The sequence below is a fragment of the Tyto alba genome, unplaced genomic scaffold, assembly GCF_018691265.1.
Source record: "Tyto alba isolate M040663 unplaced genomic scaffold, T.alba_DEE_v4.0 Super-Scaffold_16, whole genome shotgun sequence".
NCBI lineage: Eukaryota > Metazoa > Chordata > Aves > Strigiformes > Tytonidae > Tyto > Tyto alba.
This window is the reverse complement of record NW_024881278.1, coordinates 82009-102780: the sequence shown is the minus strand read 5'-3', so window position 1 is coordinate 102780 and position 20772 is coordinate 82009. Positions and strand designations below refer to the sequence as shown.

The following is a 20772-nucleotide window of genomic DNA, read 5'->3' as shown; positions in this document are numbered from 1 at the left end:
ACCAAAAGCCAGAGCTATCTTGGGTTGCAAGCCAAGGCATTTTGTACAACAAATATTTGAAATATGGTTTAGCAATTAAACTTTGACTTCAAAACAGTTCTAAAATGTATTTATGCAGCAAAACAACTGACTCTTACAGCAACCTAGAGTGAAATTCAGATCATGCATAAAACCAATATACAGATACATATATACACAAATATACGTTTAACCAGACTTCTATGCTACTCTCCAAAAATTTAAGTCTGAATTTTACACTCTGAGTAAATCCAGTTTAAATCCTGGGTTCATTCATTCTGTTGTTGAATGTAGCTTATAACACCATCTGTTTGTGAATCAACACAAAGGTGTATGTACATTGAATAAACTCTAGAAAAACATTTGAGCATAGAGATTTCTTATCTCTCTGCATTTATTTCAATGTACCTTACCTCATGATCTTTTTGTGATTGTTTTTCCAGTGCTTCAAATTCATCCATTTCTATTTTTTCCTTCAATTTCTCCTTTATTTCATTTATTTCCAATTTCAGCTGCTCTTTTTCCAACGCTAGGCTATTTAAGTTAGCTCACAGGACATTGACCTCATTTACAGCCATATCCTGAAGAAGCAGCCCAAGAAACTTTAGAAGATGATGTTGCAATGTCAGTCTTATTTCCAGAAAATACACAGACTTGCCTTTTCTGGTGCTAATGCTTCACAGAGTTGCACAGATTCTTCGAAGTCTCTCTGACTCTAGAAAAAGAGTTGCTTTCACTTACCTGATCTACAAGATCAAGCAAGTTTATTATATTCTTTGTTGCTTGTCTTTTCATAGCTAGTCCTGTTTAAATACCAAATCTTACTAGATCATTCATCACAAAACCACAGAATCGTAGAACTATCCTACAACTTCAGAGATTACCAAGAGACTTTCTAACCAGTTACAATAATTCTTCAGATATATAGGAGAATATTGTTGTTCTACAGAAGAGTAAGGCTGATCTTACTGAGAAGCATGTAATGTGTATGCACTGTATTAGACAACCGAAATAGATTATGATGTTACACAATTCACGTTAGGTCCAGCAGTCCATTCTACATCCGAAATTTGGTCAGGAACCATAAGACATTGGTTGTCATATTCAGAACTCTCTAACATAGCTGAAGAATAATGTATTAAAAAAATTACACAGTAGCAGTAGATTTTAAACTGGACATCAAGAATTATTTGCCTAAAGAGTTTTATCACCTTGGAAACAATCATTCAATGGCAAAGATGTGGCACATCAAGTAGGACTTCTGAATATCATTATTTTCTCTTACAAAATGGAACAACACTGAAGTCCAGTCCCGACAGTTATGCTGACCACCTTATCACAAGTTAATACTAACCTAGGCTGTAATTAAGTATATATTCTGGATTTGGAAAAGTGTTTAAGTGTCAAGGAAAGAACCACTCAACAGTATCCTGCAAGATTTTTAAAAAAGCACCACTACCACCACCCCCCCATACAGAAAAGCCCCTGACAGTCCACACACAGGCAAAAAAGCTTGACAGAAGGATAGGTAATAAGGCTGTAAGAAAATGCAACAATATCGTGCAATTATTCTGTTGTCTACAGTTCAGCTTTCTCTGTCCCTTGCTCCTCTAATGAATTTCTCCGTATCTGAATATCTCAATCTGATCTTTGAGTAATAACTTCTCTGTTCTTGTTGAGGATTTTGGAATTTCACACACACCACCTTATTTCCACCACCACCCACCCCTGCCCTCTTTTTTAGGGGATAACATGGTTTGGATGGATAATCTGCATCAAATAACAACTTTGGCTACTTTTACAGAAAAAGTGGGGGGTGGGGTAGGCTGCACAGAAGTATTCTAGATGCTGCTTTTTACTTCACAGCTCTTACCTTTGGTTTTAACAAATTAAAAGCTCAATATCCAGAAGAGGAGATTGAAAAAAAGTCATTTCTTTGGAAAGTATGTACAGGGACATTTGTTTGTCTTGTATTTTTTTTTGGTGAGGTTTTTGTTTTCCTGTTTTTTTTTTTTTTTTATTATTTTTTTTTTATTTTATTTCTGCTATCGGAGACACAACTTATACTTAGTGTCCCAAAGGGTAATGCTTGCGAAGTTATCCAACAGAAACTACCAGTATTACAGTGCTAAAACCACTTCTCTTTCAGGCAGCATTCTTTACTGGGAGTCAAATTTAATTACCTTATGAGCTACAGGTAACTTTCAAAAATGGGTTAATGGAACATAATTTGAGTAGTATAGTGCCAACAAAATGTAGGTTTTATATTGTCAGCAAATTAATTTCCTTAAGTTAGATTTAATAAAAAAGGGATTCTCATTCCAGAGCTGCTTTGCAGAGTTTCCTTAATTTTTCCTGAAGATACTTACAATCCTCCACATCTTGTAGTGACAACAGCTTCATTTTTTTTGTTTCTGTCACCCTTGGTTTTTCAAAGTCTTCAAAATAGCTCACATTCGCTTGGTTTATTTTACCAGGAGCCCAAGTAACTCTTCTTCTTCTCTTGGCCTTAAAAAAAACAAACAGTGATAGAACCAAAGTCCTAAGTAAAGAGTAGATGTTGCATTAGGCTAGTTCTACAACATACCAGCAGCTGACTAGACAGTGATTTACAGTTTCTTCAAAATTAAACTACAGCATAAGAGTTTGAAAGCAGAAGTCTCTGCGGTCTGTTCACTGCAAAGCAACATCGAAATGGTACTCATTCAGAAGTTATTTTAAAAGTTACCCCTTTAAAAATAAGAAAAATTATGTGAAACTTGCCTATCAAACTTATTCTTCATTGTCAGTATAATCCCATGCATTTAATATTACTTTTTGCAAAGTATTTCAGAGTTAACAAATAAGGTCTAGAACAGGTGCTTACTTTAGCATTCTGTTTTGAAGAAAAGGAGGCAGAAGTCACCAGCATCTCAGTTAAGTTTCGTATCCTATCTTCCTGTACTTTTTGAAGAGAATTTTTTTCTTCCAACAGCTGGGCCAATTGGTCTTTTTCCATTGCGTGAATTTGAGTCTTCGAAGACACCTTCCATAAAAAGAATATTAATCAAACTGACATTTTAAGAGCACAAACTACTCCTAAAGATACACAATTACTAACAGTTAAGAAAAAAACCTACATACACATATTCTTTTAAGTCTGGAAGAGCCATCTTGAAATTCTCAGTTTCATTGTTAAATATACAATTTTCCTGTAGACTTAGTATTTAAAGGGGTCAGAACTCCCAGACACAATACGCCTCAGATTTTTCTAGTAACCAACAAAAAAAGCATTCTTTCAAGTGTAACACAGTTTAACATGACCTTCCACGGTGCCAGAAGCCTGAAGCTCTTTGAGAACTACTATTCAGCTGTCAAATAAGAGCAAGTTACTCCAATGCATGTGGTCTCTTAAGATTTGGAGTACTGAAAATTTATTCTGTTGTAAAGCAACTGCATTACAGTAGCTATTTTTTTGGACAACTTTATCATAAGCTTACAATACTTTAGAGTAATTTGAAGTTCACACGGGATTTTCCAAACTCTTCTGTACTCAAGTACTTTCTTTACTACCTACTATCTCAGAAGACAGCAAACAGTTCTAGGTGCAAGTTTATACTGCAAATTAATTCTCTTAAAGAGGTCAATCGTTTTTGCTCAAACTTTTCCTATACTTATTTGTAAAAAGTCTATTTTGATGTTTTAATTCACCAAAAGGAGTATGTTTAGAATTGTCATTTTCCTGTGTTGTATCTTTTATTATCTATGCTCTAAAAAGATTTGCAAGATTGCTCCTCAACTCCACAGGTTTTTGGAAACAGGCAAACACGTGAGACTACACCGTTTGTTGGGAAGTTGCTACTGTTCATTTTCTAAATGTATCTTCTGCCTATACATGACGTAAGTTTTGCCAGTGATCTTAAGCAGTTTCAACTTCTTGCAACTCAAACTGAAGTTAAACATCAATAACGAAGAATAATATGAATTAAGTTGGAATCTGTAACTGATATTCAATAATCTATATTGCAATCAATGACTCCTTTTGATCTGCAGCAATATTAGAGTGCTATAAGGCACGATAAATTTTTTTTTCTTAAATATATTAACCTAGAGAAAGAAAGCAATTCAGTTAGTTGATCGCATTCAGTGTTAGCTTTCACACACATATGTTGACTATCATCAGATGTTCTAAACTTCGCATTGCCTTTTCAATTTCTATTCTCAACAGAAATGACAAATATCACTTTAAACAGTGTACCTACCCCTCCAAATTTAACTGGCTTTGGTTTAAAACAGAACGTTTCCAAATAGCTATCAGTACTAAGGACAGATTAATTTTAATAAGTTTATTACATACTTCCTCCAACTGCTTTTTCAAATCCAGAATTTCTTTGCGATATCTCTTCAGAAGGGCATCATCGTCAAGTACTTCATTGACTTTCGGAGTATTCTTCATTCTTTTGGCTGTATTGGCAAACTGCAAGAATATTCTTTCATAGGCAACAGTTAAGAGAACTAATATATCAAAATACTTATGCTGTCTCATATTTCCCAACAGAATCGAAGGGACAGTTTATTAAATAAAGAACAATGTATAATCAAGGACACAAATATTTACATTTGCTTATTTTTCCATGTATTCTATTCTTTGAAGATGTAAGTTTTCTTCACTTGATATTATTACCTAAAAAGCCCAACATTTAATCAAAAAATATAGCCAGTTATTTTTTATTTAATAAAAAGCTCAGAAGACCACCAAAAAGGAAGACAATCCTACCTAAACAATACAGTTCGTGAATAGTTTAATTATCCTAACTTCCTCCAGGACCCATCTAACATCCTGTGTCAATGAAGACTTGTAGTTCTAATTGTGTTTGGAAGAGGAAAGTGAGGAAACAGAGGTTATCTCCTGCCTGCAAGGTGAGAGAAGGAGCTTTGCTCCAACTGCCAGAAAGTTCATTAGACAACTTTGCACAAGATGACAACTGGGAAAAGATACTGTGTACAAAACAAGTACTTCCGAGTCCGCAGAGGTCCTTTAGAAGAGTCAAGTGACTACAGATACAGCAGATTACATTTTCCACCCCTCCAATATGTCTACAATGAAGCCCAGAGTCAGAACACTGCCTAAAACAAGTTGAGATGTTTTACCTGAAGAGTCCCGAGTGTTTCATCAAAAGAAACAGGAGTAATTGTACAAATAATAACTGTCTTAGCATTTCCTCCAAGGGAATTCTGCAGAATTCGAGTCAACTTGCTATCTCTGTAGTTTATGAAGCTGATGAACAAGGAGGAAGAAAAAAACAAAACAAAAAAAAAAATCAGGAAAATTAATATTTTTGTGGAGGAAAAACACACAGTAAATATCTTTTCTAGAGGTAATAGGTTACTTGAAATAGTTACCTACATAAAATATGATTAGATATAAAAGATTTTAATTTCTTAGTGTATTAGCAACTTCTCTTAAAACACATATACAAATACAAGTGCTTACCCAGAAGGGTCATCACAAAGTTTTTTGATAACTTGACCCAGAACGAACAAGCTCCGGTTTATACAGCAGCCTTCCTTCAGTCGGACACCTAGGTATCACACAGTAAATACTGTTGTTATTTATTTATTTTATTTTAAAAGCACACTAAGATACATTTTCAACCTGTCAGGCTTTTGTGCTATGTTATGCTCAGAGGGATTATCCAAGAATTAAATCTCAAGTTCCACAATGCACTATGACCCATCAGCACCTCTATGGTATAGCAAACTATCAACTCTTAATAATAGCTAAAATGCATCAAAATAAGATCGTAATCTATCACAAATAAATATGAATAATTTTTACATAGCAAGTAGCTGGGGTAATAAGAACTTTATTTTTGTTTCCTGTTTAAATTTTGCAAATGCCCATATTTACATGTGTAAGCATAACATACCAGCCTTAGATACAACTTTTAGGTTAGTCATTCCTTGTAAGAGAGAATATTAACTTGTGTTCCTCCCAGATCACTTATTTTATGATAAAGGCATCTCTGTGCAGCTTCATGCTGTCATTGTTAACAATCAAGCTTCCTTTTAGCTAGAGACATCTATTCACTCTTCACCTTTGTATGAGTCCCTACGAGCTTCCAATGATTTATTTACTATAGGTTAATCTTTACTGATTCATCTCAATTCTATTAGTTCAGTGCATGACTGCTGCTGGATCTGTTGTTCTAGAAAAGCCACACTACTAATTGTTTGCACTTTACAGCATGTTCAGTACTTCCTGGGTAGAGCCTGCCCTACCAAGGGGAAAAGGGATGATTTATAAACAGTAAGTAACACAATGGCACATAGATCAAAATTTCCTTTCTATCATAGTCTCTCATAAGAGTTAATTACCAGAAGTGGTCATCAGCAGAGCCTAATTTAACACTCACCTTCAGATCCTGTTTGACTAGCTCTTTCACTGCCTGCCAGATCTACCAAGTTCTGCAAATTCATTAAATATTCACAGGTTAGTTCTGAAGCAATTTAGTTTGAGATCCCCTTAATTCTAAATCTCTGCTAAGAATTTCATAAACTAAATTACATTTGAAATAAACAGCTCTGTCATTATTGGAAGCAATCCATAGCTACTACACACATACCAACCAATACTTTCAAGTTATGTAAGACAATGGAGTAAACACGTATGAACTCTATCGTAGCACCCTAAGCAGTATTTCAGACTTGCAGTACAATTCCCCCTAGCCTCAGTAACAGAAAGATAACAGTTTCTCAGTACAGAAGTGTTAACGACAGATTCAAGCCACAGAAAGCTTCACAAGTCACAGATCATCCAGTCCAGTCTTTCATGGGAAAGAAAGCCTAGATGAGATTATCTAGCACCCTGTATGTCTCTCCTTGCCTGTCATTGTGGGAATAAGGAAAGGAAGAAATTAAATACCAGAGGAAAAGCCTCACTCTGAATTTGGTTCAAAGTCAACTAGAACTTTATAGCTTCACATAACGATTGGCCTGAGCAAGTAGCTCTCACTAACTGGTTTCTGTTTCAGAAGGGTAAAATCCTGTACTAACTTCACCAAGCAGCAATAGACCAAAAGGGCCAAAAAACCCCCTCTCCCCTGCCAGTCTCAGTCCAATGCACCGAATAATGATAAACTCACTTCAGTTTGCAACAGGGGAGCATTGCCAAGAGCAAATGCTGCCACCCTCCAATTTATTATCCCCATTTACATCCTTTGTTTGTTTTTCCCATCCTACTGACCCTCAGATCTAGTCTGTTTACTGACCACTCGCTCATCCCACGCTCCACAGCTGCTGTTCTGACCTGCAGCTTCTCACACTCCCAACAGGGTGTTCCGCACTCTTGCTTCATTTACCCACAACCATCCTTCTAGTCTGAGGGTCAGTTTACAATTTTGCTAACCACCAATCCTTTGTTCCCACACCCCCCCACGTTAGCAGAGCTTACTATAAAGTCAGTTGGAACTGAGAGACAGGGTGGAAGGCAGGGTGGTGTAGTAAGAAGAGTAGATCCCATAAGCTATGGTGAGAAAAAAAAACTGGGCAGGAGGTTGTTCAGGTACTGCATGAGCAGTGTTTACACTCAGAGCCCAGAGGGTTTTCACATGAAGCCAGAACAGAAGGCTATTTCCACAATGCATGTGATTGACTTAATGCTACTCTCAATTCTGAATAAGAATGCTCATGCAGATTTCAGCAAGCTCGAATGCTTTCATATTGATTTCATCCTTCCAGTTGATATGGACTCTTTTCTGAGAATCAAGGAAAGGTTACATAAAGGAGGCTTCAGAAACCAAAGCACTCCCCTAGGGATCAGCAGTGTGTTCACCTGAGCTTAGGATATTTCATATACTAGTAATCCAAAGAGACACTAAGTGGGCTTACTTTTGAAAAAAATTAATCTTCTGGCCATTGCAGCTGTAGGCCACATGTTCTTTTAACAAAAACTAAATTTAAGTGTAAGAGAAGCCTTAAAGTTACCCACTTTGCAAGTTATTTCACTAGGCTCGTCAGTGTGGTCAGGAACAATTGTAGGGGAAGCTGTGTTTAACGAAAAATGCAAGAGCACTCTTGACAATAGCCCCTTGCACTCCTGGGAAGGGCATAATACTCCCCAACCCAGCATGAGCTGTCTAGGAACTGTTCCCATGTCAGAATTGCCTTTGGTGGGAAGATATCCTCTAGATAGCACACCAGGAATCTCTCTCTATACAGATGATCAGAAGCATGATTTCTGCCTAAGAAATGTCCGCTAGAAGCATACAAAAAAGCATACTTGTAGCATCATTATAAAGTAACAGTCTCCCAAGAAAGTGGCAACAGTAAATAGGCATTTAAGTAGAGAATTCAGTAACTTCTCGGAATAGAGCTTACCAAGTGGGATACCATCACTGCTCCATCACAGTTTGCATTTGCAGGGTCACTTCGTTCTCTGCTTTCAATGATCTAGAAAGAAGTGGAATAAAATTTGTAATTTCTAAAAATAATAGAACCCCTCCTAATAGTGAAACAGTTTTTACCATTCTGAAGATAGTGTGAGAACGACTGCTGTGTTCATTCATTTTGGTTTCTCCATAATGGCGATTTTCTGCCAAAAAGCAATATTAGAATACCTCTGCTTATATTCTGATAAACTAGAGATAACAGACAAAAAGCAGAGTTTTAAAGCTACCTGAAAAACACTGATTTCTGGATATAATCTCAGAGATATCCCATGATTCTAGAGATAGCCCATTCATCAATGCTTTTCTAAGGTATCAGCTGACACTGGTTAAAAAACTTACTTTCTCCTTTTCTGATCCATTCCATAACTTGTTCTGGGGTAACCACCACCTCTTCAATCAGATCTTCTACATAGGTATTCCTCTTCAGAACAAAAACAGTAATAAATTTTACTGAACTCTAAAATGCACTTCCATACATTAAGTTAACATTACCAGCAATTATCATGGTATTTATGCCAGTTTGTTTCCTTCTTAAAAGGAAGCAACATCAGCCGAATGCATTTTTACTCTGAACAAAAGGAATGGAGAAGTTTAGACCTTTACCAGAACTATAGCTTAAAGGCACAAGAATCAAACAGAGATCTAGAAATTTTCCTAAATATAAAACTGCTAAGAGAAATATCCTGGATATTTTCTGAGGGAATCCAGAAGTATATTACTCAGGAAATATTCTAAGGCCATAGTCACACAACTGATAAGTCTCCCTTCTTCCCAAGTCCCCAAAACACTGAACATTTAGGGCACTGACAGAAAAATAAACCCAAACAAAAGCCAAATCACCAATTTTTATTATTTGCTACAAAACTCAATATAAACAAACCAAAGATGGCATTAATATACTTATTTTCCCCTACTGATCATCTTACCGAATAGTTCTAGTGTGATGGCTATTCTAGGATTTCAGTAGAAGTGTTATCAACTTCGTAGATGATATGAAGATGGTATTAAAGGAACAGTACATCTGTTGAAAGCTTCTAACACATTGAAGCTAGGTGCTTAACAACATGCTTACAGAAGTTTTATTAGCTAGACAACTCCCAAAGCTAAATAAAATATACTACCCCTGGAAAATTTAGGGGATTAAGTATACTTTTACAAATGTTTATAAAGATAAACCAGCAACAGCAAGCCCAGCTTCACTGTTGTTATTCTATTACATAGAGTGCCCTTCTGCTAATTCTGAAGATAACAATTACACAATTTGACACAGTTTTCAACTAGATGCCTCTGAAGGGGTGTTTTTGTTTTTTAATTTCTTTTACTCCAAGCAGACACAACACTTACATTAACATCCTCACGAATTCCCAGAGGTTTCTTTTTCCGGATGTCACAAAGCAAATCTGTAATGGTTTCATTGTAGATTTCCATGTAAGAAACCCTTAGCAAGAATTCTCTATCTGGAATCTAATGTTCAAAGAAAAAAAAAAAAAGACAGACTAATCAATTAACACCTTTTAATACAAGTATTAACTCAAAGGTATGTTTGGATATCACTCCACAGATCTCTTCCCTGTCCTGCCCCTCCCCAGCCATTCTCTTTGCACTTTAGCACCCACCAATATAGAATCCTTTTTCCTTCTATCCTACCTCATTCCAGCTGCATTGATGGTCTATCACCTTTAGTAGGTTATAAAAGATAACTGCCCTAAAGAAGTGTGACAATAGCTCTAGAACTTAAATGCCCTTGCCATATCTAATTTCCTCCTGCTTAGGCTCTTCCCTTTATGCATACCTAGTCCTCTCTCTCTGCTTGCTTCAATTACTTTGCTGCTGCTGCTTCTTCCCCTGCGTCCTTGGTAGAATGAGGAAAGGCCGCACAATGGACTCAAGGCCTACAGCACCATGGGAAGTTTTCTCAGGTTTAGTAGACCCCCTAAGGTACTCTGCACTTCCTCAAAGGAGCAGTGACCATTTCATGTCACTGATAACGATTACCTGAAATCCTCAAGGCAGAAGGAAGTGCTCTGCAGGTAACATTTTAGAAATCACTGTTTTAACTTATACTTTATCCTTACTTCCTATTAGCATTGAGCAATTAGCCTAAGATTCTTTTGAAAGCCTGAAATAGGTAAATTTAGTGTCATAGTCTTTCCACTAAAAAAGTCTCTATTACTGTTATTTTTTTTTAAGTTTTAAAATTGCAGAATAAACACAAAGCTTCATATAACCTTATTTACTACATTAATGACTGAACATCTGTTTATACCTGTAATAAAGGTTTAGTATATTTGCAAGTTTAACAACCCCCCTCAGTGCTGTTCTGATTTGACTGATTTGATTCCAACTGAGAGTCCCATTATCTTTTTTTTTTTTTAAGCCGCTCATCTTTGCAAGGCTAGCAAAGCAATTGCAACACATGGTCTAATATAAATTTATTTCCCTCATAAGCACCTTGATACTAAAAATTAAGTTTTAGGTAACAATCACAAATATTATTAGTCCTTTCAGTCACTTCAGTTTAATGAAATTGCTCACCTCACAAATAAGTTTGAAAACATGTTGAATAGCCTTAGGGATAATGCCCACAGAATCTTCATTTCCCATCATTGTGTACGTCTTCCCTGAAGCAGTCTGTCCATAGGCAAAAATTGTGCCTGGAAAGATTGTTAAATTTTACTAATCACCTGTGAAATATACTACAAAAAGGATTTAAACACAGTTTTAAAACTTACCATTATAACCTTGCACAGCTGACTGTATAATTGAAACAGCTACCCCTTCATATAACTGCTGAGTGTTGTCACTTGAGTGAAAGACACGATCTTAAAAAAGTAAAATTGAAATAAAGCATGTGAATCCATTGTACTGCCAAGTCAAAAATAGCCTGTCACCTTACTCAGTATTGCTGATTTCAAATCCAGTAAGTGGGGAATTAGATCATTTGTAGGATGATTAAAATAAAATGCAATTGTGACACTACTAACTCAGGCTTTTTTTAAAAAAGAAACATTAAACCCAGAACCAAGAAAGGAACAATGAACAAACAGACAAGTCAAAAAAACTTCAGAATGATTGACACAGTTAAATAGTCATCCCATTTACTCCTAAAAACAATTATGGCTTGTTTATATATGAAGATTGTAAACCTGACAAAATAGATTATTTGCTAAAAACTTGTCTGCAGCGTGTTTTTATTAAATTTATAATTTGGGAAACATCTTCACAGTGACTACATTCATATTAAAAAGAGCAAAGCAGTTAGTTATGAGGCTCTAACGTCTACAGTAGGCACTTTTCCATTTTGGGTTCCCCCACCTTTTTCTCCCCAAAAAGGTCTGGACTAGCCCTAATCTAGTCCATCTGTAACTGGAATTTATATGGAAAGAATCCAGATCACATGTTTCGAAACTGCTTTACAGCATAAATCAGAAAAGGGAAAGCAACATCCACCGGGAAGCTGACTTCAGAAGCACGTTCCTGGTACTGACTAAACTAGAAATCCTGTGTGCCCCAGCGGCATGCCGCCAAAACTATCAAGTTGGGAAAACAGTTCATGGACATTGCAGAAAGCTAAGGTCTTGATGTTAGTTGCTATGTTCAAGCAGCACAGTAACAAAGTTTCACGTAAGCATCAAAATAAAAGAACCGCTTTCATATTCTTACCGTAATTGAATACTTTTGTACCATTCACTTCGGAAATAGTATTATTTTCACTTTTCCAGTGGAGCGGCACTTTATCTTCTAGAGCACTTTCTCTAAAAGAAGATATCTTCTGTTAGCTTTCCCCGGCTAGGGCTCTGCTCCTGTAACAGCGCCCCTGCCCCCACCGGCCGGCCCTCGCCAGCCCCGGCTCTCTCCTTTCTCCACCATTCGCGCCCCCGCCTCCCCATCTCCGTAGGTCGGCAGCCGCGCTCGCAGGGGCCCAGCCGAAAGCGAGGGGGGGGGCACGGCAACGCTCAGGGCGGCGGCGGGACGCCGAGGACCGCGGGGCAGCCTCCCCTCAGGCCGGGGGCCCGGGCGCGGCCCTCCCGCCCGGGCAGCGCCTCACCGGGCGATCGAGCGGCCGCACACGCACGCAGACCGTCACGGCTCCCTCGTCCGCCATCCCCGCGGCCGCACGCCCGGGCCCGGGCCCGGGCCCGCTCCTTCCCAGGCCGCCGGCACCCAGACGAGCAACGCAGCAGACCAACTGCCACCGAAATTTAAACGCCTCCCGAGGCCGCTTCCTATTGGCCCGCGCGAGGGCGGACACCGCGGCGGAGCGTACCACTCGCCAACGGCTGGCGGAGGGGGAGCAGGGAGCGCGTAGTGAGAGATCGATCGCTGAGCAGCCCCAGAGCCCTCACGCGACACACCCTGCCATGGTGCCGGCCGGGGCTGCGGCGGGGGGGGGGGGGGCAGCTCCGTCACCTGGCTCCTGACTTTCTAGGGTCGGCTGTCACACAGAAAAGTGTCGTGGGTATGTAATTAAGTTTTTTTTTTTTGGTTTTGTTTTGTTTGAGTAAAATTTATATAGGTAATGAAGTGCGAGTTAGAAAAACTGCGTGAACGTTTGGTGGATGGTAGTTAATTAGTTTAAAGCAGGATTATTTCAGGACACAGAAGCAGGCTATGTCTGCCTACCCTTCTAAAAAAGGGCTACTTCGCTGGGGTGTCTTCCAGTGAAAGCGATGCAGCCTTCACCCCAGCGCGGTGGGAAAGCAAAGGAGAGCCTACGGAAAGCCAAAGAAGGCGGCTGTGCTCCAATTGCATTTCTTTTAAGGTCAACTAATGAATGACTACTTCTTGAAAATTCTACTCATGTTTGAACTTTAAATATATATGTTCCCCATATTTTAATCCTCCTCCTCCTCTTCATCCTCCTCATCATCTTTCTCATCTTCCTAAGCTGCAGCTAAGGCTGCTTCCTTCACAGCCTTGAAAGACAGATCCTCCTCCAGAGAGGGGTCTCTTCTTCTCAGTGATGTCTGGCTCGCTGAGGCATTCTGCTTGCGCTGGTGGAGGCCGTGTGGGAGTGTGGTTCTCTGGACTGTATTTGTGACCCCACCCAAAGTGGATGTTATCAAACTTCCTGAGAAAGTAAAGTGAAAGATCACACGTTCTCCCCATGACAAACCATCAGTGGAGACACTGTCAGGCTTCTTTACTGTGCTGTGCAAAAAGTCACTGTGGTGCACCTCATTTTACCTGCTGTAACTGTTGATTAAGATATCTTCCACTTAAAAGCCTCCAAGTGCTAACATGATGAAGGCTGTACTCTGTCACGGCCCTGTATTGCACTATGACTCCAACTTGACATTGGTAATGTAGCACCATTTCTGACACCAACCCCAGTGCCCGTTTTAAAGCACAGAGGGGTAATGCCTGTACCATGTGTAGGGGAAACAAATGGACCTTAGAGCCACAGCATGTAGCTGTTTTTTAAAAAGTACAACAGACTCAGGAATAGAGGGTTTAAATCAAGGACTCAGCACAAATACTAACTGGGCATTTACATCCATTAACTTTATACCAGACTTTCCAATGGTCATTCATTGTCAGTCTTAAATATTTATTTACTGTTACTGTGCACATTTGAGTGCCTTTCTCTGTCAGTCTCTGGAATAGTTAAAATTCAGTCAATCAATTAAAAATAAAGCAACTTTGACTTCATTAGACAGGAGTCTGTGTTTAGCATATATAGCCTGTGTTGTAACCGTGTCAGCTAGCTACTCACCTGCCAGATGCAAAGGCATACGCTCTGGGCCATTGGTTAGACTGGAGGACTGCAACAGCGTGTTGCGGGATCAGGTTTGTAGAAGGCTGAGCTGTCCAGGCAGGGATGTTTTTGAATTCCTGGACGCAGCCAAACACACAGAGTCTATGAATAAACAGACTTAGGAGCCTCCACAAAATTTTTAGACTGAGCGGCAAGCCTTTCACAGAATTCAAGCAATGGTTATATTAAGTTGCATGACAGAAGAGGCAGAAGTCATAAACAATAAACATAGGGGCTGTATTTGAACAGGTGGTTTGGATATAGGGGTAGGTAGCACAGGAATGCTAACAGAGCCACGTACAGAAAAGATCACACTCCTGAATTTCCATAGCACTCACCACTGTTTCTTTTGTCAAGGACTTTTTATCACTTATGGATAAATTATATAGTTACATTTCACCTTGATTAAAGAACAGAGAGTAAGAAAATAATTTACTAATGATGTAATCTAATATTCAGGTTCCCATATTCCCATGCTTTGCTGCAGTAATATGCTGCAGCATCTAAATTCTTATTTGTGTATCTATGCATGTGTGTACATATATATCTATTTATTTATATGTGCACACACACTTATTTTTGCCTAAAAAGATGATGAAGAAATAGCAGGATGTATTTAAAGTAATGAGTTGTCTTGAACTTGCAGTAGCCTGATATGTCTGAGGTATTTTTTCCCTTTATTCTCAACATGACTGTTAACTAGTAAACCAAATTATTTCAGATTTTATGTCAATCATTTTGCTTTTGAACAATTTTGTAAAAGAATGTGCTTACCCTACAAGGACAAACTATATTGCTCCATGAAGCATCAGAGTCCTACAACTTCAAATAGTTACTACCTAAGTGCCAACATACCTAATGGCTCTCTATCAAAAACTTCATATTCCATGAATACCTTCATCTTCAGAGAGTGGAGTGAGAAGAGGAGGTCCTATTTCTTGCTGTAGGTCATCTGGATCCTCTGCTTTCTCTTCCTATTCTTCTTCTTCTTCCTCCTCTGATTTTTGAAAAGGATTAAGCCAAACATAGCGACCCTATAATTGATATAGAAAAATAATAAATACATGTAACAATCACTGAAAGAATGCAAGCCACTTAAAACAATTGGCTCAGGCACATGCACACCCAGTTAAGGGAGGGGGAGGGAAGAAAAAAATGTATATTCCATAGTTGGTATATTGTTGGCAGAACTATATCCTTTTGGCAGAGTGTTCCCTATATCCCTCATTCCTCCCTCATCCTTGTTTACTATTTCAGAATAACCTTATATGTCTGTCATAAGATTTTTTTTAGTTAGTCATCAGTTCCTTGCCAATTTGGTTTATATTCTTGCTAGATGATCAGTTACTGCAAACTAAGATGCTTAACTGATGGACTTTGCCCTTTCCTTTTAAAGTCTGCCTTGTTATTTAGCTACCAGAGGAACCTAACAAAATGTTCTTAAGATTCTAATGCACATAGATTTTATTTTTACAACTATTGTTTTGCTGGTAATAATTTTAAACCTTATTTCCTACCATTTGCTGTTATTTTACACTAGCATTCTTGAATTGGTAGACTGTCCAGCAAGTCAACCAGCAATGATCATCAAATTAGTAATACCTCCTTTCAGCACTACCCTGATATCACAAGCTTTTAAGCTTTTTCATTTGCATGCTTCACAGCAGAAAGGAAGCAACAGAAAACAAACCAGAAGAAAACATCAAATAGGTTCCATTTAGCATGCAATCAGAAGCTATCTGCATGTTAGCACCCTACCTGAGAAAAGAGAATTTAAAACATTTTTGTCAAGTAAAGACTTCAAAAGAGAAAACTTAATATAGAAGATTAAAAGAAATTTTTGTTATCTATCAAGGCCTAACTCCATACTGTTACCTAAAGATATGTTTCGATCTCAAGAACACATAATGAAAAAAGTACTAAACCTAGAAGGTTCCTAAATATATATATATACACACATATAGATATATAACATATGTAAATATGTACAGCATATTTATACACTATATACTATATCAAACATATTTTCTGCAGAAAAATATTTCAGTCCAATACCATTTCTGGTGAATAGTTCAAATGTGGAGACATTTTACGTCAACGAAGGCCATGATGCCCTTGGAGGCTTCTGAATAAAAGAAAAATAAGGGTTTTGAATAACAGAAAAATAAGGTCACAACAGACCTTGAATAACAGAAAAATAAGATAACAACAGACCTTCAAGGTTTTGGAATAACAGAAAATAAGGTTTTTGAATAACAGAAAAATAAGGAAGTTATCAGTGAACAACAGAGGACTTAATGCCTGGAGCAAAAAAAGTAAAAAAGCAAGTCATTGTGACAAGGGAAAAAATGACATGCATAGTTAAGCTAGCCAATCAAATGTTAGAATAGATGTGTGAGTAATGTATGGTAAGCACTTTTGCTGGGGGCATGGACAACTTTGTAGGGGGATAAAAACGCAGCTTTCTGAATAATAAAGGGTCTTCCATCTTAACATCGGAGTCCGTGTCATCAATCTTCCCATTCAAATGTGCAGGTGAGGAGAGACATTTACCTTCTGAAACCCTACGAGTACTACAGTGTGAATGGTATCCAAGGTCAGTGTGAGCTATGCCAGAACATACCTGCTTTAGAATACCCTGTATGTGGTGTACCTATGTGGAGAGAGAATCCACCATTTCAGTCACATGAAGAGGCTGAAAATCAGAGTATTCTTCATATGTGTCTCTTTCTCCTCCCTCCTCCTCCTCTTCCTCTCCTTCCTCCTCTGCAAACTGGTAAAATCCAATGGGAGAGATCTGGGTTCCTGCTGAGATCTGAGCTATCTGCGCATGCAGGTAATTGGCCTTATTTCCAGGGAAAGGAGAAAAGCTCACAACAGGAGCATCCAGCCTACCAGTGAAGAACTTCTTGATTTTCCTGGCACAGACAATCTGAGCTGGCATCACTGGAGGCAAGTTTACCCAGGGTTTGCCTGGCTCATTACAGACAAAATAGACATATTTATTAGCCCCAGTCCCATTTTCTTCTTTTGGGATGACAGGTGGGGGCTTATAGGTGGACTTTGGTGGTTTGTCTTCTTTTTCATTCTCCTCATCTTCATCTTCAACCTCACCTGTCTCTTTCCCTCCCTCCTCAGTAACTTCTTCCTCTTCTGTTTCCTCTTCCTCTTCCCCTTCATGATACTGCACTTCAGCTATAATATAGTTCATCTCCAGGCCCAAAATTTTGCCCCAGAAGCGACAGCTTTGGATTGGCTGAACACTAATTAGTTTTTTAAGGGCAAGGAATATGTGATAGGATTCGTCTTTGCTCAGGCCAATACCAGCCTGTTCAAAATAAAAGTCTGTTTCCATCACATTAGGTAGAGGGGTCTCTCCCTGGGAAAGAAGATCCAGAGTTAGAGCTGCAAAATAGTATTATTATCTATTTGAAAAATTAAATCTGTTATCCACTGAATGTTATACTTCACTTTCCTGTAGCACCACTCATTCTCTCAAAGTGCTTTGTGGACATGCATTCCACTATCATCGAGAAAAATTAAAAATACCATTTTACAGGTAGAGAACACAGATTTTAAAATACAGGATTCAAAATTCAAACTCCTAATTACTGCAAAGTAAGTGAAATCAGAATTCTTACACAGGATCTACAAAGAACTTCAGTGCTAGGGCATGTCAGCTATGTAAGAGGCCCGTGATGCCTGCAAACAGTGTCACTGTGTTTCCTTGTGTTTGTGGCAGATGCATTTGGGGAAAATGTAACACATATTTTATATATTTAGACACTGGACCAGCAAAATTTCTCAGGAGTAAATGTTCTTTTGGAAACCCTGACAAAAAGCTACCTGCATCTTTTAAAATACTGGCCCCTGCTGTTACTGAAGTCCATTATAAGACTCCATCTGTCTTCATGGGAAGCAGAATTACGCCAATAACCAAGATTTCATTAAGTATTTATATTCGCTTTATCACCCTTCTCACATTTCATGGGGGTAGGTGACTATATCACACAGACAAAGATACTAGAAGTTGTACATGGCAGGGTAGGGAATTTGGGAGTTGTACTAGTTTCGTATGGAATTTCTTTGGCCCTTCCAGGTTTCTTATAGGAAAGCAAGATAGACAGGAATAAAAAAAAAAAATCTAAATTCCTTTCAGAAGTACCTTACTTTTTTTCCCATTTTTACTTTTGTATGCTGTTACTGTAAAATAAGTAATAGTCTATGGAAAAAGATTAAAGACACTATCTTTTCTGCTGTTAGTATTTGTATTCTGCAATGGCAATTCATTTTTAATATGTACTGGCAACTTCATATGAAAATCAACATCTTGTTGATTAGTTTCCCTTGGTTATTATAAGAATTGTCTTAACTTTTCATTGGGTATGAATGCTTCTGCATATAAGCAACTGAATACTGAAAAATACCTTGTTTTAAGAAGTGAATTTCCTATTCTAGTAGTTCTTCATTATAAACATTTTTTTTTTTTAGTTGGAGAAGAACATACTGGAACCACATCTGGAGCTGGAAGGATCACAAAATTCTCCATTCTCTATTTTACAGTAGCTGCTGTGCACAATATTCTTGAACTGATGTCCAGAATTAGGGTCACTTTAGGTAAAGAAATGTTACTTTTAGATAAAAGAAATTTGGATGCAATATTACCTGCTGAACGGGCATATGGGAGATATTGTAAACTTTATTTTCTGTTCATCATCTCTGGAACATCTAGGATTTTAAAGGCTCAGGATATTAGATCTACTACAGGAAAAAATCCCAACTAAGTAACCAGATGGGGGTTTTTTCTTCACAACTAGACATGGGACCAACTCAACTATGAAGAGCGTACATAGTACTGTGGCTGCAATTATTTATATGATCATGAGAAGCAATACTATAAAGGAGACCACAGCTTCCTCCCTTCTTTCCCTTCCCTCCATCTCACCCATTCTCTGGTATATACAATATCTGTTTTTCCCTGATAATAACTCACTATCTCTTCTTCTAGTGCTTCATCTCCTTCCCCATTTGCCTTGAGGAACAAAGCTTTATGCTTTTCTGCAGCTTCAAATGTTGGAAGAATCTCATGTTCATCTTGAAGAGTGTCCATTTTTTTCTGAAAGTGAGCCCATTTCACATCCTTGCTGATATTCTCAGTTATGTCTACTGCATTTTTGGGCTGTTCATCCAGGATGTTTGTAAGCACATTAGCAAGATGATCATATCTGTCATATAAGTATTATTGGCTTACTATAAAAGAGTCTTAGAATATTATGCTTTTGATACCAAAAGTAGTCTCTAATCACCTGGATCTTTGGAGAAATTGTTGGAACAGTTAGATGAAAGGGGATCATGGAGTATTATGAGAAATTAGTCTTGAAACTAGCCTGATTTTGTAATATACTTAGGAGTAGTCTCATCTTCCATTTTTGGTATACACTGTATCTGCCACAGGAGCTGAAGCCGATTTTAAACCTGCTATTAATCAAATTAGTTTCCCTTTTAACTCTATAATAAATTCCCTTAGGAATTTTGATTCAGAAAGATGCTGGACACATATAAGTATCACATAGCAATGAACTAGTGCATTTATAACATATTCCCCCCTTCTATATATAACCCCCTGGTATCCCTCACTTTCTTAGCATGACCCTTTGCCCTTTTACCAACAATGCTTTTCTCTCCACTCATACTTCCTACCCCTTTCAGTTGTGTCCCTTTTTCAGACTTACAAGTTCAGGCCAGATGTTGTGCTGCTCTTCAGTAAAGTGGCTTTTGCATTCTCAATTGCCAGCATTCAGGATTCGGGATGGGGTATCTGATCATCATATGGATTGTATCTTGGCTCATAAAGACCATAACCTGGTTCATGTGTCTGAGAGGGGCCATGCCCATGTTCATAGGCTTGATAGGGATCTTGTCCTACTGTATATGTCTGATAGGCAGCTATTGATTCCTGTGTTTGGGAAGGGTCTAATCCTAGCACATATGACTGACACACGCTTTGCCTTGCCTCGGATGCTTGATGAGAGTCCTGTACCAGCGTGGATCTCTGGCCGATGTCTACTGCTGGCACTTGCAGCTTGTAAGAGCCATGTTCTGCTCTCTGCAGATCGCAGTGGTGTTGAATTGGGGTCTGGGATTGCTACAGTGCTTCTCCTGGTGCATGGGTCTGGCCGACACATCCTCTTCGGCCTTGTGCTTGGTAGGGGTCTTGGTCGGGTCCTTGTGGCTGACTCCTTCGCCTTACCCCCTGGTATTGATAAGAAAACTGGTCCCGGTTCCGACTGCTGAGGCTGATAAGGGTCTCGTTCAGACTCGAAGCCCTCAGAAGGTGGCTGCCCGGGGCCCCACTGAGCCGGGTGGGCAGCGTACGGCTCGGGCCGGTCGGGGCTGTCTCCGCTCTCCAAGTGCTCCCCGGGGCCTTCCCGCGGGACACCCTCCGGCGGGGACTCCTCGGGAGGCTCGGCCATGGCCTGGCCCGGCCCGGCCCAGGGGCACCCAACCGCCCCTCCCGTCGCCGTCAGCTCCGCTCAAAATTATCGCCTATTTTTAATTTTTCTCGAT

At 38.8% G+C, this 20772-nt stretch overlaps 1 protein-coding gene and 1 pseudogene across 1 annotated transcript; both read right to left on the bottom strand.

Moving 5' to 3' along the window:
* LOC116959576 overlaps positions 1-12634 on the bottom strand; it is a 37758-nt pseudogene extending 25124 nt beyond the window's left edge.
* Positions 12635-13282: 648 nt separating this feature from the next.
* Positions 13283-20002, bottom strand: LOC122153175 (radial spoke head protein 4 homolog A-like). Its single transcript, XM_042789462.1, is given in 7 exon segments — positions 13283-13396; positions 13398-13518; positions 14164-14286; positions 15106-15239; positions 16829-17584; positions 19199-19430; positions 19938-20002. Coding segments are annotated over 7 exon segments (1545 nt in total).
* Between the last annotated feature and the right edge of the window lie 770 nt (positions 20003-20772).